At 39.8% G+C, this 27584-nt stretch overlaps 1 protein-coding gene across 1 annotated transcript; it reads right to left on the minus strand.

The window, feature by feature from the left end:
* Positions 1-1267: 1267 nt before the first annotated feature.
* Positions 1268-27584, minus strand: spred1 (sprouty related EVH1 domain containing 1). The gene is made up of 6 exons (XM_053509818.1): positions 26880-27584; positions 12756-12936; positions 10832-11000; positions 9206-9252; positions 5174-5329; positions 1268-5005 (listed from the first exon to the last, which is right to left on the minus strand). The coding sequence occupies exons 1-6, from the start codon at positions 26909-26911 to the stop codon at positions 4352-4354; spliced, it is 1239 nt and encodes a 412-aa protein (XP_053365793.1). The 5' UTR covers positions 26912-27584; the 3' UTR covers positions 1268-4351.

Genomic DNA, 27584 nt, shown 5'->3' on the forward strand with positions numbered 1-27584 from the left:
AGTGAAATTCTTCACATATTCATATTCTTTAAATATTATAATTAAAATGATTGCTCGATTAATCATATAATACAACTACAAAACACAGAATGTGGAAAGCAACAAACAGGAACTGATCCAAAGATCCCGAGACAGGCTTCCCCATGAGGTACTAAGATTGTCCTGATTAATATACTGTATTCCACATAATTACAAAACTCACAAACACAAAATGTAGTTCTGGAGCACAATAAGTATGCGCCATGCTTCTTTAGAGTGTGATAGAAATATTTTTCCTTTTTTAAAAACGTATTATATTTTGTTTCACTAATGGCAAGAAAATTTGCACATCTGGAAATAAAAAAAAAAATAGAATTTTATTCAAAAGTTGTAGAATGTAACATGAGTGATCCTAATCATATGAGAAAAATTATTACATACCTTACAAAAACATAAAATCATTATAGTGATTAAACAATCATTTAATTATAGGGAGGAAGTATCACAGAAATAGTTTTAGTAACTAATTCTTGGGTAACTGCTTCATTTTGTTTGGGGTTGTAAACACTCACTATTCTGAGAGCACAGATGTGAGTTCTGCAGTTGATGGTCTACAACAGCAGAGGACCGGTCTGCATCAGCTAGTCTGCTTGACCTGTTTTTCCAAGCTTCAACTGAGCATTGGTGGCTCAGTGGTAGGTTCCTTGCCTGCCATGTGGAGTGTCGGGTTCAATTCCCACCCAAACCCAGCCACTAGATGCAGTGTTGGTCCCAGGCCTGGGTAAGTTCCTAAAATATTCAAACCATCCAGTCTAGAAAGAAACATCCTAGAGTGACCCAGATCACTTATTTGTTCCCATTTTGATGAGATGGATTCGTACACTGGCTGATGATCTTGACTGGCATATTTTCTGACCTGTACCATGTTGTCACAACTTGCTGGTAGGATAATTGCATGAATGAGCTTAGTAAAGAGTAATAATAAAGTGGTTGGTGAGTTTATATTCATTCTCCTTTAAGTACCGAAAGTTACATTAAATAACAATATGCTTATTATTAGTGACTTCATAATTGCACTGATACATTAACCATTGAAAGTTCATTCAATAAATAATTTAGTCCTTGTCTAAATAATTGGCCTACATACACCTGTTTGTAAAAATTTGTCCTTCAATCATTTTCAGCATGCACAAAGGTCAAAATATTCTCTCTCTCTCTCTCTCTCTCTTTCTCTCTTACACACACACACACACACACACACACACATACACACACAATCAAGAATACATTAAAACTCACCTTTTATTATGGTAATGTTATTTTATATGTCAAATTACAAGTGTATGATGTAACATAAAAACAGTTACAAACATTTGTATGCATATTTACATTATATATTTATGAAACATAACAAGCTACATCTGTATAAAGAAAATACAACTATGACATGAGTTACTGAACTATAAATATTACATCATATACTTGGTATTTTTCAAACCATGATACAAATACCTAGACGTGTATAAACCAATACAACCATAGCAAGAGCGGTTAAGTTTTGGATGGAACTTGTGATGGACGTGAGGCACTTTTTCGAGGTTGTCAGTGGGTGAAGCAGATGGCACTAAAACTCAGAGATGCAGAGTAAAGAACCAGGCAGTGTTCATAGTGGAATCATCAGAGTACCATTTATACTGCAATTACCAATAACACAAATGTCTTCACAACTGCAAAAACTAATCACGTGAACTTTACATCATCAAGCGCTATGAAGAGGGGGGAAAGCCTAGCTACATGTCAGTGCACCAAAGCATCGAAGAATTCCAAAGAAACCACTAAACTGCTGTGAACATACTGTAGCTGTTGCCGTTTTTTTTTTCTTTTTTCTTTTACATCACACTGAAATGACAGATTTACATAAGCATTTCTCTAAACAGTAAAGAATGTTCATCTTTTATGCATTCCAGAGTTATACACAAAGTCCAAGAGTTCAAAAATAAAAGACTAGCAGCAAGTGGTTAAAAAAAACTGAAGACAGATAAATGCTAAGTTAACGGCGAATGGAAAGGAAGCAAAGAAAGCAGACAGGTTGCATATTTAATACAACACATTACATGTGGCTTCACCGTGCTGCTTAATGCAGAATGAAACTAAGCATTACAGTATCTGTCTACACTATTGTATGGATGTGGCCTATTCTACATGTCTTCTCAGCCAGCAAGTTTTATTAAGGTTTCTTCAAACCTTGGTTCAGCTTGCGACATAAAAAACAAAACAAAACAAACTGCAATTCAATACAGTACGGGAAGAAGAAAAAAAAAACCTGGAAACATTAAATTGGGTGTGCTTAACGAAAAGACCAAAAAAAAAAAAAAATCAACAAATCTAAAGTACGATTTTAGTTTTAACAGTCATCCATAGCTGAATTTTATTCCTCTCAGCACATAATTAGTGATTGTTTCTAGCAGCTTCATATGACGAAACCTTTGAGAAGTGGACTGCCACGACTGTACCTTCTCTAGCCTTCTTTCTGCAATACAAAACTAGAGACAATCTCTAGTAAAAGCTCAATCATTTTCATCATGTACGCCCTCTACTTTCAATGTGAAATAATACTAAAAGGTGACCTATGTACATAATGCTGTCAACTCAAGCTATAGTATATACCGACAGCAGTGATAAATACAACTCTCTCTTTAAAAATTTGAACGGGATTATTATTGTTGCTTAAATATAGTGTTACATATTTACATAAGGTTTTTGAGTTTGGTACCAAGATTAACATCTACAATATTAAAGTGTCACATTACCGAATTTTAGCGAGAGATCTAAGTGTTTCCCATGGAAATATTTGCATAGAAAGTAAAGTGTGTTGATGGAAAATGCACAGGGAGATCAGAGAACTGGAGTATGGAGCGCCTCGTACTGGCCCTTTAGAAATTCTGAGTAACTTTCCTTACCAACAGAGAAAAAAAACTTTGCTATTTAAAAAAAAAATCGCCAAAATGCAGTGCCCAGTAATTTTACCTAATAATAACTGATGATGACTTGCTTGTCATTGGGTTTGCGAATCTGCAGGCCTTCCCTAAACCAGGTAATGAATCTTTAGTGTTGGGAGAAATCTTATATAGAGCTTCAAATTATATAAATAAATTTTACTTTGTGTGTTTTTTTTTTTATTGTTTTGGGTGCATTGAGAAACGCAGAAAAATAATGCACAAACTCTCTAAACTATGACAGAGACTACATGCTGGATGGAAGATAAAACGTAGACATGAAGCTGTAACCAAAGCTTTGAAGTGAGTGCTTTCATAAGGGGCATTTAAATGGAACAACTCAAATAGAGGGGTATCCCACTTTAAAATGAATACAAGTGCCTTGATCAATTATAGAATTTGGACACCCTTTTAACCGTGATCGGTACAATCCCAAAATGTGACATGTCATCAAAGAAAAACTTGCTGGTTGAGCGCAATTCAGCTTGAAAACAAGTAAAACACTGAAAAGTCTCACTCTGATTAAAATGAGATGAATTTGAAAGTGAAATGTACATTTCCTGACTAATTGGTCTATCAATATTTTGCTGACCTTGACATGGAACTGAACCAGGAGTAAATGTGGACAGCTGTGTCGACTCACTCACTCAATGCTGGAATGCACCTGTGTGGTCCAAATAATCTTGCTAATTACAGAAGGATGTACTTTAAACCTTAGCGCGATTAATACCAAAGGCTGTGTCATACTACCTTTCTACTGCTTCAACTTGCCCAAAGTGTTTTTAGTGTATGTATCATAATTTATGAGGGTTGCCTTTCAAGGGAGAACACTTAACTAGTGCATGTTTTCTTTTGCCTAATAATTACACAGTCAGCGAATGCTCCAGTCGAAAGAGAAGGCCACTTTAACCCTACTGCAAATTCGCATAAAGCAAGAAAATATCCCTTTTACCATACCCATACAGCAGATCCTCTGTATGCACAACCAGTTTTTTCTTTGTTATAGTTTTGATCTCTGTACAAAAGACAACATTCCTTCACAAAGGTTGCGCGCTATTTGTAATGAAAGTCTGACATTTGTATGTCAAGTGATTTATTTGTTTTTGTCTTGTTTTATTATAATTTTTTGCTCATTTTGTGATTCGAGTTTATTCCGTAAACACCTTCCCTTCCGTAACGAGCTCCATGACGTGAGCTCGAGAGCCCAAGAAGATCCGGTCATTGGCTTCTGCTGCTCTCGGCCAAATCAAATCTCCAAAGCTTCCAAAGTGGCGGGTGGACCACCTCACCCGCCTCCAGGGGTGAATGAAAAAAGAAAAGCGACGGCGGCGGTTGTTTCTTCACGATGCCGTGTGTTTCTCCCTCGTCGGCTCGGCTCAGCCGGCGGCCTTGTGTTTCCCACCGCAGCAGTGGCACGCCTCTCCGCAGTGGTGACAGGCCCGCAGCGGTGGGTAGCAGCACATGCAGGGTGCTATGATGGAGAGGCCGAGAAGTGCCAGCCAGCGCACACAGAACTGCTCTTCACTGGAGTCGCACGAGCATGGGTCCGAGAAGTCGCCCTCCGAGTCGGACATGCAGTGGTAGAGCATGCTCTCCGCGCACAGCATGCAGCTCACCTTGTAGATGCACTGTTTGATAGGGTCTGGTGCATCCTGGCACTCTCCACGTCGGTTCTCCTCATGGTTGAACATCTCACGGCAATATATGCAGCGCGACCGCTCACCGTCCTCCCGCCGTCTCCGAGATTTCTTAGACTTTAGTAAAGGCGAAGGCTGCTGAGTTTTAATCGAGTCCTTGGTGCCTGTGCGATGCTCGGAGCCTTCCAGAAACGAATACTCACTTTTCTTGCTGTCCACTTTGGTGAACGTGGTGGAGAAATCAGCATCGTCACGCTCTGTGTCCTGCTTCCACATGACCGGGTGCCTGTAGTCCTCATAACCGCGGATGAGGACGTCCTTGCGGGGGTTGATCCGAACGACCTCTTCGTCGTCCATGTGAAAGCTCACGTGGCGTGTTGAGGAGAAAGGGACCTAAAACAATAGAGATTACAGAAAATTAGCAGGATTGTTCTTGGTACAGCCTGGAAAACAAAAGTGACAGGAAAACGTAAGCAATTGTAACTACGGGTAAACTAGATTATTCTTGATGACTTGACGTTACGCCAAGAAAAACGCTGTTTGTCTGTAGCCTGAACTGACCTGCGGGGGCAGATAGCGGTGACTGGGGCTGTGGAACTCCTCAAACGGCTGAGCACGCACATAACAGCTGCGGAAAGGCTCGGTGGACACCACTCTGCCATGTGGGGAGAACGGCTCTCTGATGGGCGTGCAGATTGAGGAAGGTTCCTGGTTAACCTGCAAGGAAAAAAATAAAAGTAATTATATATTGGGATTAGATGCACCCCCTCTCACAAAGATCAAGTTTGAGTGAACTAGCTGAAAAGAAAATTCTTTTTTTATCCACCAGGTGGAGCCTGACATCCAACAACAACATCAGCATGGGAACGTTTTCATCAGTACTTAGTTTTTGTTGTCCTTGCAAGCGTTCCCAGACACATTTTTATAGGTGCAGAGATTCTACAAGTATGCCCTTATCAAATGCAGACACCTCGAATGTTCCAGATAAAGGCGCTTAGAGAAGAGGAATGGATTCATCTTTAAAACCCTAACCCAATAATGAATATACCTTGTAAATATATGGATCCAGTAAGTTTAAGATAAACGGACAAACTAAATATTTTATTTTCTTGGTATATAATTAAACACTAAGTTTTTTTTACATTCAGACTTTGTGATGACTTTCGTCATCAGCATCAGTTTCTAACTGGTTAGAATGTCTAGTAACTGGCTAGACATTTGTGTGTGTTGGACTGTTTTAAGATCCCAAGGTCCTTAAAATTTAAGCAATGCTGCTGCACCTAAAGCACTGTTTCTAACACCACACACACACACACACACACACTCACACACACACAGCAATACCACTGCAATTGCCATGTCTCTGCTGCACTAACATCTGATCAGCAGCGGTTCTGGGGTGGTCCCTTTCCACTGACGGATGGGGTCAAGGGAGCTGACAAATTGTGCATAGCAACAGATGTGCTACAGCGAGTAATTACATACCTACAAAAGGAAACTATGTGTTAGGTGCACTAGATAAAACGGGTGTAGCTAGAAAGTAGGTGTATCTCATAAACAGGAAATGGACTGTATACAATTCAGAGACGTATGCTGACTAACAGAAGGTCATTCATCTTCTGGATACTCCTGGAATGTTGCTGAGATGCAACATGTAAACATGGCACAGGCAACAAAAAGACGAGCGGCTTCCAGGGACTGGTGCGAGTTAAACCCGACCACCTCCACCGCAACACAGGAGGAGGAAGTTCGCAAAAAGCTCATGGAAGTGGGAAGCTATCATGAGGCTGGAAAACTGATATCTAAATTACAGCGTGCGCTTCGGTGAAGCCGCATGTGTTTGCCGCTTTTAGGGCAGGCATCTCTCTCTTTCTCTCTCTCTCTCTCTCACACACACGCCTCCATATGCGCACACACACACACACCCACCTACAGCCAGGTTTTTCTGCTCTCTGCATGTGGGGGAGGCTGCTGGCACTGGTTAGGCAGTGCCGTGTGTAAAGTAGCCCACGCCAGTGTTTTAACACACAGCGGAAATCTGGTTTGCTCCCAGCTGCTGCTACAGTAATTACTGTCCTGTGGTTGCTAAGAGATGCTTCCTTTGACCCCCCCCCCTTTTTTTTCTTTTAATGCACAAGCACACATACACACATTATGAAGAAGAGCAAAAGGGAGTAAAGGAAAAAAATGGAGTGGAGAAAATGGTGCATGCATGTGTATGTTTCAGATAGAGAAAGTGTGTGTGTGTGTGTGTGAGAGAGAGAAAGAGAGAGAGAGAGAGAGAGAGAGAGAGAGTGAATGCACGGCCAATGGGTCTGCCGGGGGAATGTCATAAACCAGCTCCAGCTGGAGAAACGCAGTCCAGAACTTAAAAAGCCAGATGACAGCTGTGTGTGTGTGTGTGTGTGTGTGTGTGTGTGTGGTGGGAGGAAGGGAGGAGAGTTAGGCAGTTGAAATGAGAACCAGACTTGGAGTTCCTTTTAAAGCCCTTGCTAGAGTGGCCTGAGCCCGAGCATATGCAGGGGCAAATCTGGTTGTGATCTACCCATAGAGCACTGTGGGAGATAAGAACTGAGGCCTGGCAGCGCACCAGCAGGAGTAGAATGCACACTCGCTCGCTTTCTCCCCTTCTTTTCCCTCTGCTTCGCAGACTTGCTCTCTATTCATGGCATGTGCGCACAGGTCTGCTTATCAAATACAAAGTCACACGTAATAGCTCTTTTTCACGTGCTCTCAAGGACTTGCAACACTTTGAAGGTTTTTAGTCTTTTCTCTTTAGGATCAAACCAACTTAAGGAAGAGATTAAAAACCCGATGCGGAGTGATCATGCTATTTATGTGACATATCCGAAAAAAAAAAAAAAAAAAAATCTTAAATGTGCCGCTCTACAAAAATACACTTAACAACATTGCCAATTAACATAAAAGACAACTTTTATGGATGGGAAAGTCTGCTTAATGACAGATTTGGCAAGACTTGTTCTCCTTTTTGGAGTTTACTGCCTCCCCACAAGATGATTTTCCTGTACACAACTTCCTTACTTAGGGAGGGAGAGGGGACTGCAAACAAATTCTTGGCTCAAGCTAAGATGGCTGCAATCACACCAAGGAGAGCACACACTCGACTCCCAGAGGCCAAATCTTTAGGCATTTCTATCTATTCGGGACAAGGGAGCGATTCATCTTATCGGTCTACTCTTTATTCTGAAAGATTTTGCATTTATTTATCCTATTTCGTCTAAGGAACCACAGGATCCTTGGGAAGTCCCCGGTAAACGGACAGGTCATGACTTAGAACTTGGGGTCAAAAAAATAAATAAAAATAGAGCCAATGAGCCTAAAGAATGCCTAAAAGGCATTTCTGATTTTCAAGAATAACGCATCATTTTAGTCAGAATCCCGTTTTGCAAGTCGCAGTGGATGAGTGCAGGTTGGTGCTTTGGGGAACGCGTAATTGTTTTGTCCGTGCCGTTCTGGAGGCTGAGGCGTGTGAATGACTAAGTGTTGTGCTGCGTCCTGGCTCTGTAACCCCGGTGCTGTGCTGGTGAATCACCATGGCTACATCCTCAGTGGCTCCCCGCATCCCTCCTCCACTCTCTTGCCGCCTAGCAACAGCAGCGCCATTGGCGCTGACGCATCACTGATCCCAGGTAATCTCCTCAGCCCTTTTCTCTATGAATGAAGTCAAATTCCAGCATGGTTGATGACTGGGACACTGAAAAGGACCATAATCTGCCTAAACGCAACATGTCTGCCTGGAAAATGTTTAAAGTCAGGAAGAACATGATAAAACTTCATGTTGACAGAGTACGGAATCTAGAGCTTTTGTGGTAAAACTGCAGTGAAAAAGCTGCTTTCTATCCAGAATGAGGAAACATCATGGTACATTTTAGAAGATCAGTTCTCCCTTCACTAGAAATGGACCTGTTTCAGTACAGGAAAAAAACATTATTACTGGAATTTGTGATTCTATGAAGTAATCTATGACATGAGATGACATCGAGTATACTCACACCTTTCTGAAAGTGCAAAAATAGAAAGAATCTGAATGACAATAAAGGGAAATTAGTAATCAATGTGTCATAAAAGAGGAAAAGCTTCATTATGTCCCCTTATTTTATTTCCTCACCAAAACTATTTCCTGGAGAGTCAGTATTGCATTTGGGGTAGTTGTAAAAACTCCTCCAAAAAAGCAGTCGTTCTTGGACCCGAGTTGTGTATATTTACAACAGAAGAGCAACAGTTTTCTTCAACACATTGGACCGACCAGTGTCCATCTAGCCCATACGGAGCGATGGACTCGAGACAGAAGATTAGGCCTGTCCATGGGGAAAATTTCATCACCGCCCGTTTGCGAAAATGAGTCACGTATCTGTTGACTGCTACACGCTTCTGCCATACCAGGTGCTGATTTCGTTTCACACAACATTTGCTAACGGAGGCTGAGGCGTTCTTTGATTATTTTTTTCCCTTCCCTGATACCGACCACTCAAAACGAGTGCCAAATGACTAAGGGGCATTAGGCAGGCATTTTTACCACGTCCCAGTCTGCTATGCCCTGGCCACTTTACATTAACCTTGTGCTCGACTCACCTGTAATCCATCTTCAGGAACCTCTGAGTCACTGTACACCGGACAGCCTGTAAAGTGAAAAGGGAATAAATGAGTGAGGTGCTCATGGACAGAGCGGTATTTGCAACAAATATTCTACAATTCTGAATATAATATAATCACTTCTGAGTAAGAACGTGTTTGGATCATGATCAAATTGATATATAAAGTTTTCTTTAAAATATAGAAAAAGACAAGTATCTCCCCTTTTAAGTACGCTGAATCACCCTTAAACATTTATTCTGATGATTTTATGGGTTTCATGACCTGACTTTGTCCGCATTAGCACCTTAAGCTACAGAGCAGAAAATGATGAGGGAATGCGAAGGGAAGACCGAGAGATGGAGCGCAGCTTGGATGGGAACGGCTTTGAGTTTCCTGCAGCACGACTCTGCCGGTGCCAGGCCACTGTGCTGGATGAGCCATGTGCCTGGTTGCTATAGCAACAGCGCCCTGCAAAGCTGCCACGCTGCGGTGCGGGCAGTGGAGCGATGCAACAGGAATACAGAGGAACCTGAGCAAGGCATTACACAACACAACCGGGCCTGAAATACACGAGAGCAGCCCACCCCATTGCTGAGTGTGCTCCGAACCGCAGCCTCTAGAATATTCCTCCAGAACCTAAGAACAGCTCGTAGACAGAACGAGAACGAAAGGACACGCTGGATTAGCTCCTAGGTTAGCTCAGTGTTGTACGGGCTTCTTTAGGTCTACTAAGACCTTTTTCTGCCAAAACCCCAAGTACAGTGAACATAACCAGGATAGAGATGTGTACAGTAAGGATGTTTACAGGAGTCCAATCTTGCTCGGCTTTTATCATCTCCAATTCAACTCTTATATCTATGTTATGTCTAGGGTTTTTACTCACAGTGTCTTTAGGTCGCTAAAAAGCACAAAGACATTGTGTAAGGAATACACTCATCATCAAAAGCTCCTAGATCAAACCCTCCCCAGTTGAACTTGTGTTCACCTCTCCGCCTTACAGATTCTGTTCATCACCCAGGTGACCACGCCTTCTTTACCTGCCAGCTACCCTTCCCTTCACGGTTACCTGCTCTTGGCTTGCTTATATCTGATTTGAGATAACACTGCAGTAATCAGGTTCCCGAAAGTTGAGTCATGCTCTAAAAGCATTTTAAAGTTAATTAGGCAAATTCTGTTATCTAGGTTTCCGATCTGGTCTGGGGCTGGGCAATGACGTCTCATTACCCTGCCACTGGACAGTGACACACTTTCATATAGAATGGGCACATGCACGTGCATGCACACATACAAACACACACATATCTCTTTATCTACGGGTAATTGTCTAAGCTGAAGCAAAATAGCTGCAGGGATGAACCTGGTCAAAATAACAAACAATCTTGCTGATTTTAGGCGGAAGACCAAACAGCTTATAAAGCTTTTAATGACAGACGGACATCTTGACATTTTAATCAGATGAAACACTAATTTCGTCATACCTGCCTTCGCTTATGCTCACTGATTCAGAAATCTTATACAACTCAGTGTATAAGTGTGAGGTAGAAACAGGAAGGACACAATCCTGCATACAAGTCTATGCACGTTTTGTTGTTGCTAAGAGATTATAAAAGAGTGATGCCAAACCTTGCTTTATGTCCTCCAGGGCTCGCCGTATCCCTCGGTCAAAAGCTCTGGCATCGGCTGGACTCTGGAAAGTCAGGCCGAACTTCTTGTTGTCGATTCTCCAATGGTGGAAGATAGGGTTGACTTTGTTGTAGACAAGGTCTCTCTTTATAATGCACTCCAGCACAATCTGATGAGAGATTATGTCGGATTTAGCATATCGCTTACTATAAATAATATATAAGGTATCGAATGAATATTATATGAATAAGAAAATTACTAGCATATCCGAGCATACAGACAGTGTAAATTCTTCAAACCACAGACTGAACACATGCATTCACAAAGTAAGAGTGCACAAAAGATTATTAATAATAAGGGCTTTTGAAGAAGCTCCAGCCCTTCCCCTGAGCGGATAAAATGAAATGAGAAACGCCCACTCGTCTCTAGGGTTTGAGTGCCAGAGGGGGAGTCAGGGAGAGAGAGACAGAGAGAGACAGAGAGATTTAAGAATTAATTCAAAAGCAACAGAAAAAAAGGAGAAAACAAGCAATAACATCTGTAACTCGATTCTTTTCTTAGTTGTGCATTGTGGTATGTGTCCATACCAAAAATAAACAAAAACGGTCTCTTTATGTGTCATAACACTTTGTTTTATTATTCAGATTTGGTTATTCTAGTACCGGGTCAATTGTCAAGGTGAGACTGAGCGTAACCACTGCGAGTTAGAGGCATGCAAAGCGAGCAGAGAAGGAAGTATCGCTGTTACAGGAGGAGACGCCGTTCAAACGGTGCATTCCAGCAGGCAAAGCATGGCACGGGAAGACAGCAAGGTGAGCAAATGCAGATAAACAAACAGGGGGGGAGGGTCAGCGGAAGAACAGCAGACAGAAAAGGATGAAAGGCAGAAGGAGATGAAAGGAAGAGTGGTTAAAATAGAGATATGAATGGAATTCCAGTTGGTGTGTGGACGACTCGTTTTAGAGCCACCGCCGAGACACTGCTATCAGTCTCTTTGCTTGATTGACGTTATGAGAGAAGAGGCAGATGATGAAACACACACACACACACCAAAAGATTTTGAGAGAAAGGGGCTTTAAAGCAGGCACTATACTGATTCGTTCATGTCAATGTAAAAATCGTACCGATCCAAAAACGCTGCACTCTTCATGAATCCCGATCTATATCCCCCCCCCACTTTCCAAACGGTGGTGTAATTCAGCGGCAGATTAAAGCTCGTCTGAATAGAGAGAGCAGAAGCCCATTGGTGGGCTATATTCGGTCTGTGCTGACTCATCAGGACACTGTGTGCCGCATCGCTACACTTGTAGGCAGATTCTCTCCAACATCACAGTTACTGCCATCTCTCTCTCAGTACATTTCAGACAAAATGCAGATCAAATCTGAAGCCCCAATCCTTCCCCCATTCTCATCCTCAATCAGCCAGAACACACACAAAACCTCTCACTACAGCATGAACCTGGACGTATCCAAAGATGACAGAATTACATTTAAAACTGATTAAGTAGTACCTGCTTAATAAATAATATTACTTCACCAGGGTAGATAGTCCACTGTTTAATAACTACTTCTTTCTGAGCGTTTATCTGTCTCAACAAAAAAATATTTTGTGTACTGACTAAAGGATTATGTCTAGTTGCTCTGGTTTCGACAGAAAAGAACATTCAACTCTGTGTGAATACACAGCACTCCTACATTTTCTTTCTCTAAACAGCTTGTCTCTATTACTGATGACATCAGCCGGCGTCATGCGGTGTGCTCCTATTTTGAGCTACCTGCCCTGTGGATGAGTGCTAAGCAGCCACTTCCTGTGAATGCTGAGCCTGATGATCTCATCTCGCAGCCCGTTTTCAAGAGGATGTGCGTCACACACAGTCATACAAAGTCCATAAAGGACTGGGTCCAAAAGTGGAAGGCAACTTACCAACTTGTCTTTGAGTCGCTCCCCCTGGATGAGATAATCCACACCGTTGGGGCTATCCAAGTCCGGACGACTAACTTTGTGGACCGACACGCAGCTGAGGCCTCCGCCTCCCAGAGGCAGCCATCCACCGCTGGAGTCATCGCGAGTCATGACCACTGCTCTCACACGCGCATAACTGTCACTGCAACACACACACACACCAAGACATGATTAGTGAAACATGCAGGTTATGCTAAGAATCAAGATAGGGGGGAAAAAATGGTTGTTTTGTGCATGATCTAAGGTTTGTAATCTTGATAATCAGTGTACACTGCTTTTGAATACAGCTTATGTCTAAAAACAGTGAGATGGTTAAACGTTTACAAGCGTTCCAAGAAAACCTGGTATATTATCCACAGATCAATTTTTTTTTTCTTCAGCATTTCTACATGTGAGAAGCAGTTGTACTCTTTGTCTTCTCTATTGCTTCTATGATTAGATAATAACAACAACATGAGTCCGGATATGACAAAGGTCACCGTTTGACAAACGCAGCTCTTTATGGATCCTAGTAATGTATTAAAAGACCACAATATCAGCCACCTTTTTTTTTAAATAGCTCTGTAAAATTGATACTTTCTCAAGTTAAAGTCAGTTCTCTGATGGGGCATTCAAATCATCACAAACAGATAAATCCTGAAATCTGTCTTTTTACTGTTTTGGACGCCAGATTTGCCACTTCTCCTTTCCCAGTAACACATTTCGTGCTTTAACCGCCGAATGAAACCTCGGATCAGCATTTTGAGAAAACTGTCCAAAGAACAAAATACAGAAGGGCATACACATCATCGGGATAAAAGACTCAGGCTTACAACACCCAATGCTCACTAAAATTAATAGCACGATCAGTTACCAACGTCATCCGAACTTGCGGTAGGTTGTACAAGAGGAGTTCAAGTCAACCAGGACTTTTAATGGTGTAGAACAACAGAACAGCTATGAGAGTAAAAACCCCCTTTATTTCTCTATATAATCCCCTAATACACTAATTCACTTTTCCCCAAGGTTTCAATGTTGCTTGGATACCATCAAGTTAGGAAACCTTCGCAGTATGCCGGAGCAAGAATCGCCTGCTTGCTTTATGTCTGAAACGCTGGCCTCCCAGGAACTCCTTTAATGGCCCAAAAATGTGGAAATGGCTTGTAACAAGGTCAGGACTGTATAAGTGGACGTGGCAATAACTCCCAGCCGAGTGTGCAAATGGTGTTCTGGAATGATTGTGTGTACAGTTCCCACAGATAGATGTGTCTCTTTCACAAGTTGGTGAAAAGCCACCCAGTGTATGTACCTCGCTCAGTGCTCATGGGAATGATGGCCGGTATTGTCATTAACGAATATACAGCTTTGTTTATAATGTTTGCACAATTCAAATGCTTTACTGTGGACTTTAGAGTCTCATGACTATACTGTGCTTAAAGTCGTCTATAAATGTCAATTGGGTTTAAGGCTTCATTCACAAAAAAAAACAAAAAAAACATCGCAAGTCCTATTTTGACTTAAACACTCCTAAAACATTTATCTCTGTTTCCTGCTTAATAAGCTAGATGCAGAATGCAGAATCAGTAGTTCTCAGGATATCATTTATTAAAATTTATTCCAGAAAAAGAGGTTCAATCAAAATAAAGCTATATACACACACTGATTTTGGAAATTTCTATGAAACACAATGTCTCCAAAAGGAAGAAGTGGAGCCAAATAACAGCTGTGGTTAAAGACGGAAAGAGCAAAAAACTCTAAGAGGAAGAAGCGGTAGTTTCAGCATTATGGTTTTCATTTTAAAACATTTCCACTTGGACAACACTTCATTTGCACGCATACAGAGGTGACTGTGACCTACAATGTTTCAGAAGTGTTTTTGTATTTAAAAAGTCTTCTAGAGTGTTTTAAAGCACTTGACGAAAAGAAGTCAAGCTTGAATGGACACAAAGAGCAGGAGGCAAAAAAAAAAGCCTGACTTAACCTAATGGGACACACTTCCTGTCAAATCCGCCTACCCTCACCCCACCTCTCTCATGAGAGCAATCTCTATGGATTGCACCACACACACACAAACAATAAGAATCATCTGCACACAATGATGAACACAGAGACAAAGGTTGAGATTTTTTTTTCTCCTCTGTGCTCAGAGGGCAGAGTTCAGACGGAAGAGGATCAGCCAAGAACAAAATTCCCAAAGATTCCGAGCTAGTCTGCTGGAAGAATGCCTACATTTCCGGACTACAAAAAGGAGGCGACTATTATGAGCTGGAGTATGGGTTTCTGAGAATTGTAAATTTTTTACACCCTAGTTCCAAGTCCAAGTAATGTGAAGTGTGTTTAAAATGTAAAAACTAGTTTTCTTTTTAAATAGACGAAAAGATGAGCGAATACTGAATGAGAATTAAAACAAAATACCACAAATATAAGCTCATACCATTAAAATAGAGCACATGCCAAAAAAAAAAAAAGTGTAAGTGTAGAGTAACTTCACAGGTCACACATTTACCCTGTTTTGTCTTTAGTTATACTCTAAAAAGATATTTTTCACATTCTGATAGTTTCAACTTCCCTAAAAAGCACAGTCTGAATGCAGTTGAATTAGGGAGGTTACAGACTCAGCGAAAAGTGGCACAAGCCTTCAATAAAATAACCCTAGCCGTATCGTGTTTCATCGCTGGCACGTTTATTGTGTTTGAAGCAGAAAGATTATAAAAACAGTGTGTTTGTGTGATTTAACCAGCTCTAATGTACAGCTTCCTCGAGGTACGTGTTCATCTTTAATAGCTAGAACTTACAGGGCAAAAATCACACCAGCACTGCGTGGGCGGCTTGTGTGACGCACCCATGCGCTCGTGTTCGTGTTCCCCACCAAAAGAGTGAGAAATGACTCCTTCCTTCTTTAGACAGCAAATTAAAGAAGTACGAGAATCGCTATAACGATTTTCAGTTTACCTAGACGCAACGAGCAGTCAGTCTCGGGGGTTTACAATCGTGTGCAAAATCTCCCAGTGTGTGAGGCACTGCTTGAGTGCATGTGTGTGAGGCCTGACCCGGGAGGCAGGGGGATCCAGGGCCAGCCGTTTCCTGGCCTGGTTTAAGGAGGAGGAGGAGGTGGAGGAGAGCGGTAGGATGTGGCCTGAGCCCTGGGCTCCTGCCAAGTCAACCCCAGCCTCTCCCCCTCCCACTCCACATCGCACAATGGCCGCTTCTCTGCTGAAATTTCACGTTATTGGATACCAGGCCTAGATTTTTGTGCTCGCACAATGTCCAGGCAGTGGAGCATGCTGCAGGAGAGACACGCTCTGCAAGCTAAAGCTGGAAAAGCTCCTCTTTTCATTAGCATCAGAAAGGGGAAAAATGTCACCCCTCTTTCCTGCACCAAACCAAAGAAGGCCTGTTCAGCTTCGCTGGCCTATTTCCTTTATGGAAAAAAAAAGGTTGAATAAGAAAACACATTGAATAAATCACCATGAGAGTAAATAAAAGGTATTTCCAAACTCATCATCAATCCTTGCGCACTTGATTTCTGAAGAGCAAACAAAACACTTTACTATTTGACTTAAAGACAGCTTAGAAAAAAAAATAAATTATATATATATATATATATATATACACACTCTCCGTAAATGTGTGGATGTTGAGATGTTAATCAAAGTTTCATAAAGTTTCTCATTATAAGAAAAGGTTCTATTCAAACATTGACATTACTTGAAAAACTTTTAACGTAAGGTTTTCATTTTACAGTTGTTCCAAGCAGAACTCTTTAATAAAGCTAGAACTGTTAACCATTAGAAAAACCCTTCGGGGTACCATTTTCTTCCATTTGATGGAGAAAAACACAATGGACCAATGGGTGTAAACAAATATCGCTGGAGTGTCACACAAGCTGCCCACACGGCAGTGGTATGGTTAGGTCCATGTAAGTTCTAGGTGTTAAAGATGAACATGTAACCAGTACATAAACACTGTGGTCTGATTAACTTGTTTCAAATATTAAAAATGACTATGTTTTTTGGTTTCTCATTGTGAAAACATATTTCCTACAATTCTCTAAGCTCAGCTACATGTACAGAGACCTTGTGCTGCTTCTAGTTAAACCTGTAGCATTTATTTGTCAAATAAAGGTACATGGGTGTGCATTAGGAACGGTTCAGTACACGGAAAAAATATCTTCTTAGTATGCGGTTGGAAGTTTGCAAGTTGGACATTCAGCTACGCTACACCAAATTAATCACATGACCCACAACCACAAAAAGTTTCATAAACTATTTTACTAGTGAAGAATCAGACTGGACTGTGAGGCATAGTCGAGTCATGGAGCACATCCGGCCTGCCTCTAAATACTGGTTTATTCTTCTGTGTTGGAGTACATCTGCATGTTTGCGTTGTGACGCATAGTGTGAGAGACATGGTTTGTGGGTAAGCGCGGTAAACAGAGATGGCCTAATGGGCTGAGGTGCTGTCCTCCGAAATCCTAACAATGTGTCGAACATGAACTAGTTTAAAGCTAAACACTTACATTTAAACAGGAAGTGTGTAATATTATATGGGTTATAGGACGGAATAATTTCGGTGTAGCATTGCCATGATAGTCCTTTATTATATATAAAGTTATATAATAATAACAGAAAACTAAAAACAGTGTTTGATTTCATGTTAGTTTGCCAGCTATATAAATTCAAATTCAAATTCAAATTTTATTTGTCACATACACAGTCATACACAGTACGAAATGTAGTGAAATGTATATATAAATGTATATATATGTAAATGTAGTGAAATGTATATATTTTTTTTCTCCTTAAATACCTAATAATAAAGTAGTACATTTAAACATAAGTATTTGTTCTCCCATCTGGACAAGTTCCTGTTAAGTGTACGTATGAATGCAACCACCCGTGCAAGGCACGATCACATGTTCACAAACACACGGACGCAGCAGTAGAACCAAGACACAAAAGTCATGAGCTGGTATCTAGTACACATATATTTTCTAGCATTCTAACCATCTTTTTAATGCAGTCTTCAATATACAGTAACTTAACATATACAACTACTGTTAGCTTGGACCGAAACTATTGTAATGTAACTACATCTTAAGAATAACTTGTTTAGCACATGACAGAACAAGCACTAATAAAAAAAAAAGGAATTTATGAGTATTGCTAAGTAAATTCTAGTGAAATGTTTAAGCACCATTTTTTAAACTCTATGTTGGACTGTATGAATTTGATGTTTATGTATGTATGGTTTGATCATTCGCCTAAAGATTATGTTAAGCAAAAACAAACAAACAAACAAAAATGAAATCCCAAACTTTTAACTTTGTGAAAATGTAAATTAAGATAAAAGTAAGTTAAAAGTGTTATATGTTTCTAAACCAGACTATAAAACATCCAAGTAGACGCGGATGTGAAGTAGAAATTTCTATTTATATTCTTATAGAGCAAAATTAGAAACTATTAAGAAAAGGAAAATTGAGACCCTATAGTCACATATGTATTAAATTGGTATTTAAATTATTATAAAATACATTATTTATCTTGGCCCACTGCAAATTACTAAATGTTGGCTAGATGGCTAATTCAGGCCTGTGGTGTATCGAAAACGCATTAAACTAGGCTACATGAATTACGACAAGGCTTTCCATATAAAGCCAGAATAAACAGCAAAACAACTGCCAAAAGGATAGTATACCCAGGGGGTCCACCAGATTTGGCGCCATTTATTTTCTGCCTCACTCTCATCCTGTCCCATAGTTTGGGAACACAATCCTGACAACAATGCTTCAGTGCCCAAACGCTGTGGTATCGCAATAAATCAAGGTCCATGGTTTGGGTATCAAAAGCAGAAACCTCTTCTCAACATCAATCAAGCCACATATTGAGATAATCTTAAACATTAAACATTCGGAAAATTAAAACCTTGCACTACGTTTATAGAAAAAAAGCGGAACCGCAAGTTTGGACTGCAGCAGCGTGGCTGTGAGCTTTGATGTTAAAGTGCTCTCCGGGGATACAGCTCTAAGCGACAGAGTAAATGCACAAAATGCGTTGCGAGCAACGAGGACCCAGGTTCTTCCACCATAGCGCACATGAGACCAAACTTTCATCAAGATCCTTCTTACTCTGTTTTGCTTTTAATTAGTATGACTCCTTCCTATTGCGTTTTTCTCAATAATTTGTTTCATCACATTGTTATCATCATATCATACTTATAATAGCTTTAGTGTGACTGAAACAGAGCTTCCAAAACCACAAACTAGAGGTGCTATATCTATATAAATGATATAACTGGGGTGTAACACAATTCCATTGTCTGTATCTGTTTGGTATTAAATAGTGAAAAAGTGGACATGACCTAAACCAACAGGTTTTTTTTTAATGAACCATACCACTCTGTCCCATGGAAATACTGAAAAACACTTGAACAAAACTTAGAGTTAGAGATGCCAGCAAAATCATCATGGTCTGTGGAATCTCACTCGGACAGTTCCTTTCCCCTAGCTAGGTCACTCTTTTTTTTTTTTTTAGGTTTGAATCTCCGGGCGATATTTTATTCTATCTTAATTTAAAGCCCTGCTACCCTGACCAGGCAGTTACTAAGGATAAAAGGAACGGTTACGAACAATGTAAATCCACAGTGCAGTGGCGCATGTTCATGGTCTTTGTTTGTTGTACGAGCTTCATATTTGACTGCTCCCACTTGTGTGACCTTTTTTCCCCCTGCTTCCCACAGGATCCCACTCTTGACGCACTTCTCTTGTCTCAAGACGTTATCTCTTCATTCAGTACAACGTATTCATATTCAGTCGAATCCCTAATAGGTACTATATTCACTAGGCAGGCGGATTTTGTACATGCGACTACATACCACAAGTGCCTTGGGCAAAGAGCATAACCATGGCTGATTAATTAAATGCAAGGCTACTGAAAGACTTGGAGTAATTAAATGCTCATGAAACAACTTGGCAATGACACACAATTCACAATCTTTTAACAAACGCAAGACTAACACTGGTATACGCAACACACTGTAATGCACTTATCCCAAGATCTTATACTGGCACTGACCTCACGATATATACGCTAGAGTTTTTATGAGTCTGAGATGAATGATGATATTAATGATACACAGGATGATTAATTACAGGACAGCTGTAGCTTTGCATTCCCCACTGAGCTTCTTTGAACATTCACTGAAAATATCATAATGTAGTTTGCTGCATATAAATAAAACATACACATAATAATGAGTGTACGGGTAAAATATAAAATTACTTCTGTTATTGTTTGATATAGCACGCCAAGTATGTACAAGCCCCAAACACATCCAGGCGCTACAGACCCAGGCAGGCACACAGATTTACCCTCCTTATTTTCAAAGAGTTTGGAAAGCTGAAGAACAGCACAAGGCTTTAGATTTACATCTGGAGCCCGTTATGCTTGTGGCCTCCTAGACAAGAACACAGGCTTAGTGCAGCTGCAGCCTAATCAAACTCAACACACACACCTCAAGAAATTTACACAGAGTTCAGAAAGATGGAAGACACTGTGAGAGATGACAAAACATGATTTCTTGTATGTAGGTAAATATAAGTGCCATCAGTACAAGTCATCACTCTGTTGTTCGTCCCTTTCATTAAAAAAGGGAAAGCGACCTATGGCTCAATAAAATCCAAACCAAGCCACGTCATTTTACAAAATGATATTACAGGCATGTGACATTCATGCTCTTTGCTTGCTCTGTTCCTTAAATACAAAAAGGAAATGAGAGCGACTTGAGGGAACTGGTTCAGGTCTAACTCAGTATTTGAGTTTGACCATGGAAGAAACAGCATGTTAACAAAATCCAACAATAATATCTCATTCTGAATAAAATCCTTCTCTAGGTCCTAAAACTGAACAACCCTATCAGCTTTAATTCCTTATTTAACTTGAAAGTTTATGTTGCTTTAATATAAAGAGCTACCAGTCACGCAACATCATAAACTCCAGGGAAAATGCTGCTAATCATTCACTTCCTACACAAACATCACGTATGTATGTCAGTCCAAAAACCAGACTTTCTTCCATGGGATATCTTATATATAACACTTCTTTACACAGCAACAAAAACACAACTACAACAAATACTACAATACGACTACAAAACCTGTCTAATGGCACGAGGCGTAAGCAAAACTGGATCCTTCTGATTTTAATCAGGTCACACCACTAGTCAAAACCACTGTCGGAGGAAGTGCAAGAGTTACCAATTTAAACTGTGACATCAAGAAAATTGAGCTGTGTGAAATGTGCCCTCAGGAAAGACTTCTGTCGTGTGCAGAGACATGCCTCGCTGTCTCGTCTAAATCATGATGAGAATGTCACTGAACTTAAAATTAAACAAAAAAAACTAAAATGAGTGATAGAATTAAGAGCAAAGTGACAGGCTCTCAATGACTCTTCAGGAGAATAAATATCTGGCAACATTATTAATTTTCACGATCAGCTCTTTTGTAGAGTTATGGCAATATTTGTGTACTGTGTCAAAAACTTCATGTCGACACAAGACCGAGGCAGTTAACATTGAATAGTTAACCGTTCAGCCTAAATAACTTGCCCTATGTACTGTGCCCAAGTCATCATCAGACATAAGAGTCATATTCAAATTACATTATGCATTAATTGTAAATGCGTTCTAAAAATGGCACTAATTACAAAAACACTGATTGTTCTAAAGTTTAAAAAAGTACAAGGTGTGTATATGGTATGTATAAGGTGTGTATAAGGTATAAGGAATTAATTCTTTGTTGTTGTTCTTTTTTTCCACACTAAGTCATCAATATTATTTTTACACTGGATTCATTTTTCAGTCTAACCAAAACCTACTAACTAAACGCTACAAGGATGTAAAAAACAGCAAAGTTTCCATCACTCATCAGTAATATGAATGAACGGCTGTTTTTGGCTTGACCACAAACTGAAAACCTAAATGACATGTCATCAGTCCTCACCCAGCTTACAGACTCTACTGTTTATTTTACGTCATAAACACATTGGTATTAAAATATATAATTAAGCCATCTATACCACTAAATTTTCAAAATTATTATTTTGATCCAGCTAAATGCTGGTTTTTAAAGCATTAAAATGTTAGGACAAGAAGTGGTGTGTCACAGATAAAACTAACTAACCTGGGCTTATAATATTGGCGTATGGTACACTACCAGTCAAAAGTTCCTAGGTCCTTAGTAATTCCAAGGTCTTTTCTGATTTTTATTTCTTGAATATGCAATAATCTACTTTCAACAGTTGATATTGAGATGTGTCTGCTAATGCTCTGTAAAGCCTTTATAACGGCTCTGATCTGAGGTGTTGTTAATTGGTGATTTTTGAGGCTGGTAACTCTAAATGAACTTCTCCTCTGCACCAGAGGTTAGTTTTTGGTCTTGGTTTCCTTGGATGGTCTTTCATGAGAGCCAGTTTCATCATGGTGCTTGATGGTTTTGCAAATGCACTTGACAATACTGTTCTTGAAAGACCTGTTTCAGATCGGATGACAATTGTATCTTAAAATAACAACTGACTGTTGCTGTTGTTACTTAATTACTTAATCGCATATGTGTTATATCATAGTTTTGAAATCTCCACTAATTTTCTAGAATGTAAAACAATAAAAATGTGAACACATACACACTATATTAAATATTACAGTCACATACTATTCTCCTTTACAAGCAAGTTAAAATAGGTCTTCGATGTTTGCAAACTGTATTTTTCATTTTGCATTTTGGTATGTTTGCAGTGTCTGTAGCTTTAAATGAACTGTCCCCGAATGCCACTTTGCGGAAGTGTATTTTTCTAGCCAATCAGAAAAAAACGAAGGGGGAAAAAATACTCCTTTTTAACCTACTCACATTCAGGAACTTAGCAAGCCTCTGGTACAATTTTGACTTTTTCTCACAAATAATATCCTGAAGGTTTATCAGAAGCCCCACACAGCACCTAAATTCAACAAAAGCTTAACTAAATTTACAGGCTAAACTTGAAGAACCTTTAAAAATACAAACACTCACAGCTTCAGGGTGAAAATTGAAAATTGATTCTCTTATTCACTCTAGAACTTCAATTACCAGCTGTTAAACCTGTCCATAGTTCAGAAAACAGCCTAAAATATTCAACACATACGTACAACTCTGAAGATGCATTTTAGAATATTTTGATTGTAAATGAATGATTACCACCGTTTCGTCACTCCCTAAGAAGACAGAATTAAAGAGAGAGAATTTGAGTTCTTGTTTACGGGCAAGACCAGAACATGCCTTGCTTTTTGACATGCTGTAGGTGTTTAATGCTCAACAACAAAAATTTAGGCTGGGTGGAGTTGAGCCCTGAGCTGAAGGAGGGTTTTTAACAAAATACCACCTTTTTTCCCTCAGGAACATTGCAAACGTCACAAATAACTGATGAACCTAAACTGTGTTCATAAAGGAAAAATATGTATATTCAAAGAAGAAAAAAAAGGGAAGAGATAAATGTTTTTCATATTTTTGCAGGTACACACACAAAAGAGACTCATTTGACTGTAAAAACAAAGCTCACAACATTAATTTTCATAATAGATTGCCTTAATATAAAATAATTACGAAGGGGACAGGTCTGGGTTCCTCAATTTTAAAAACCATCTTAGATGTTTTGTGCAGTCAACAGTATTATGGACTGACCTCTCCAAAATTAATACATACACGACCTTGAAAATTAGAAACATTTTGCCACCTTTCAAAAAAATGCAATGGGATAATGATGGGATTTGTGCCCATGAACAAAACCTAACCATTCATAGGTGTGTGTTTGTACATACAGTACATATGGGGCCCTATGGATCCCATTTTTTTTTTTTACATAATTTACATTAAATTTGCATGGAACATCAAACATTGCAGTCGGTCTTGACACAAGGCTCAGACTTAGTAGAAAGTATGTAAACGCTAAAGGCTGCTAATCTGACTTTAAAGTTGTACACAGGAAGTACTGCATTTGTTTCTGCATTATTAGCTAAACTAGCTCAGTGTAAAAGCACCTTGGTTCTTTTTTGGTGAGGCAGCCTCAATGTAGCTTAGACTCACCAGTAGTATTTATAGCACTGCATACACTTCATTCAGTTTTTTTCTTTTAATCTTCTGTAAACTAAATTAATATGAGTGCTACTGTCACAAATATTAGCAAACTGCTCCAAATGTTTTTAAAATGAAATATAGAACTATTTTATAAATATTTTAACAATATGTATTTGCTGCTTTGGAAACTTCTCACTTTCTCTACACCACCACTACACCAGTGCTAATTCCGCAGCACCGGTCCAGTCCATACACGCAAATGCGGCAGCCGTATTTCTTTTCCATTACCTTAAAAAGCCTCTAACAATCGTATGAAAAAAAAAACCATTTGTGTTTCCCGTATTTAGTGCTGAGCTACACCCAATATGAATTAGATACCCAAACACTCAGTAAGGAATATTAAACCATCATCAAACAGAGCTGCCAAGACATGTACAGTAAATAAGCAAGAAAGTAAGTCTGACCCGGAATTCACAACAGATTCGGCAAGTAAGCAACACGCCTGCATAGCGCAAATGACGTTATATTCGATACACACCAAACTAGTGGTACAGCAACATGTTTGGGTTTTATCAGGAAAACAAATGCCAATATGTACAACAGTGACGATGGAACGTGAGAGATGAGTACAGTCAAATGTATTTGCGACACAACGCACTGGAGACAGAAGATAATGGGAAAGTGACTAAGCAGCCTGTTTGGGTGTAATGATTTCAATTCTTACACAAAAACTTCATATGGCACAAAAACAACACGTCAGGTTAAATTATAGCTTTTAAATACTAAATGTGAAAAATATGCAAATTAAATTATAAATATTTCAGAAAAAATAAAAACAGAGCCTACAGGATGCCAGTCAGGACAATTTTATTCCTTGATAATGGCAGTTGTTGATATGGAGCCTGTGAAATACCTTTGATGAAGTGATATACGTAATAAAAATTGTGTTTTATCATGCTACCTATTCATTTCCTGTTGTTTTGTAGCCTTTGGCCTACAAATGTTCAGATTAGCCTTCTGTGTCAGCAGAGCTCATGAAACGTCACAGGTCTTCACGTATCTAATACATGAATGCACATCAAATCTGAGTATCCGACATCTGTCTCTGATCTATTCACTAACGTCTAAATATCAATTCAAATGTGATTTGTCATTAAAAAAACAAAATCCCAATCAGTGCAGATTATTATTACTGTTAACTTACTGCTTATTACACAGTTGCCATCAATGACATACGCCAAAAGACAAAAGACAGAAGACAAAAATGCAAACGGTTAAGGTTTTCCGAACTGTATTTCACATAAAAATTAGGTTTAGGCTTGAAATTAACACTGCGTCACAGGCGAGACATGTCCTTACACATGCAAAACACACACATGTATCCGCTTTCATTCCACTCAAACTGCACAGAAGTTACAAAAGAATCATTTTGTTTCAAGGAAGGATGAGAATTCTTTTTTAAACGGTCACACCGTTTGTTTATTGTGCTGTCTTTTTTCCTGACCACACCAGCAGCATCTGCTGATCCTCAGCATTGCGGAGAAAAAAAAAAACTGCCTCCACCAGGGACGAAAATAAATATAGCTAAGAAAATTAGTGATACATATATATTAAAAAATATACAACAATAATAATAATAATAATAAAAATAATAACTATCACATGGTGACCTATAGGTTATAAGTATGAAATGAAACAACAAGAAGGTATTTTTAAATTATGATATTCGTAGTAAGATGTGAGTAGTTTCAAGGACACAGAGTCTGAAACATGGATCTGATACATGGGGAAAAATGGCGAGGGAACATGGTCGCTCCACTGACATGAGGCAGAAATAGATAGAGAGAGAGAGAGAGAGAGAAAACTATCTGCAGTGCATGTGGTGCGACTATGCAAACTTGAGCTGAACAGCAAAAAGGTGATTAGAAATGGACGACATGTGCCAGGGAAATAATAATCAGCTCAGCAGCATGCTAACTGTGATCTTTGTCTGAGCCTCCGGTCTTTACAGTAGAGCGGAGTGTGAATGAGCAGCCAGGTAGTTTATGAATGGAGGCGGTCACGTGACCGCAGCGCCTCCCGACCAGCTTTTCCTCACTGACTGTCAACAAGCGATCAGCACCATTAAAAAACACTCATTATACGTGCAGGAAAAGCGCAAATACTTACACAGCACCAGTTCATTTTATTTCAGATTATAAAATGGATCGTGTGTGGTTTTACTCAAGTCCGCTTTGAGGGCGAAAAACAGTCGTTTTGCGTTTTTTTATGAATGAGGACAGCGATATGCAAATGAGTGTGATTGAGAAAAATATGGCGTCCACAGGCTGCCCGAGCCCGACACTGCGGTAACCAATCCCGCACACTCGCCTCAACACCAAACACCGCACTAACGACTTCTGTTATCCCTACACTTATATAAAGTACACAATAATCATCTGTCCGCACCAATTTGCATCCATTTTATTTATAAAATATATATTTCTTCTTTTTAAAAAATAGAACAGAGCACAAGGGCTCCATGTTACACCGTGTTCTTTAACCGCGATCATGTTTACATTTTGCCACCATGTAATGCGTAAAAATGCACCCCACAAACCATTAAACTGGCAATCCAACATTATCCTAAATATAATCTCATTTCCTCCTGGTTAAAGTAAAGTCATAAAGCTTAAAGCATGCACAGTAATGTCAACAATGAGCTATCTTTAAAAGAGATGAGATGAAACGGGCCTTTAAAACAACCTGGTGTTCTTTGATGTTCAAACGTTCCAAAGTTCTCACAGACGAGAAGTGAAAATATAATCTAACAAGTCACTAGTTAGGCTTAAACCTACAGCATAGTAAAACAGATAAGATTATATATTATAAATTGACCATCCTGTCAATCTTTAGCACTGATCTACATTTCATAAATGTGTCAAACAATAATAATAACAATGGGTTAGTCATTAGACAGTACTAACTATTTTATAGGATGAATAGATGTTTAGGGATAAACTCACTCGTTATTTGGATTTGTCGGTTCTTCGCTCATTTTTTCCTCATGGGGATCCAAATCCTGCAAATAGCATCGACGACGCGGTCAAGGCGAGGAAATAAAGCGCAAAAATCACCATTTTGGTTCGCATTTATTTAGTCGAAACGTAGTTAGTGACAAAACAGCGAGAGTAAGCCGTGACGGCGGGGCATAGCTGAGCTCCGCAGCTCCCCGTAAGCCAGTTCAGAAGAAGGAGAACGGGAGCCGCGGCCGCTGGCTCGGAGCTTCCCAATGAATAAAATCCATCTGCAACCGAGTGTTCATCCTCAACGTCCTTTTCTCTGATCAGTCCCAAATTCCACGATTGTCTCAAACCAATGAGTGCACACACGAAAATAAAAATAAATCGCTCTGTTTTGGTTGGATTTAGTGCCCGGACCGAGCTACTCCCTCTCGGTAACTTTCAACACTGGGAAAACAGTGAACACCAGCGCCTCTGTGTGCAGCTTTCTCTATCTAGAGCACTCGGAAATTGTTCCGACGCAAAGACTAATACGTGTATTAGAAACGGACTGTCTCAGGAAAATAAATACACGCGATAAGAATAACGCAGAAACCAAGAGCGCTGTGGAAGTTCAGAGGATCTGCTTTCTCTGCACGAACTCCATTTTCAACTCGGCCGTCGCGCATCGGAAAACTGGGCGGAAGCTTTGACCGCACTGCGCCTCTC

This window comes from Clarias gariepinus, chromosome 13, assembly GCF_024256425.1.
Source record: "Clarias gariepinus isolate MV-2021 ecotype Netherlands chromosome 13, CGAR_prim_01v2, whole genome shotgun sequence".
Taxonomy (NCBI): Eukaryota; Metazoa; Chordata; class Actinopteri; order Siluriformes; family Clariidae; genus Clarias; species Clarias gariepinus.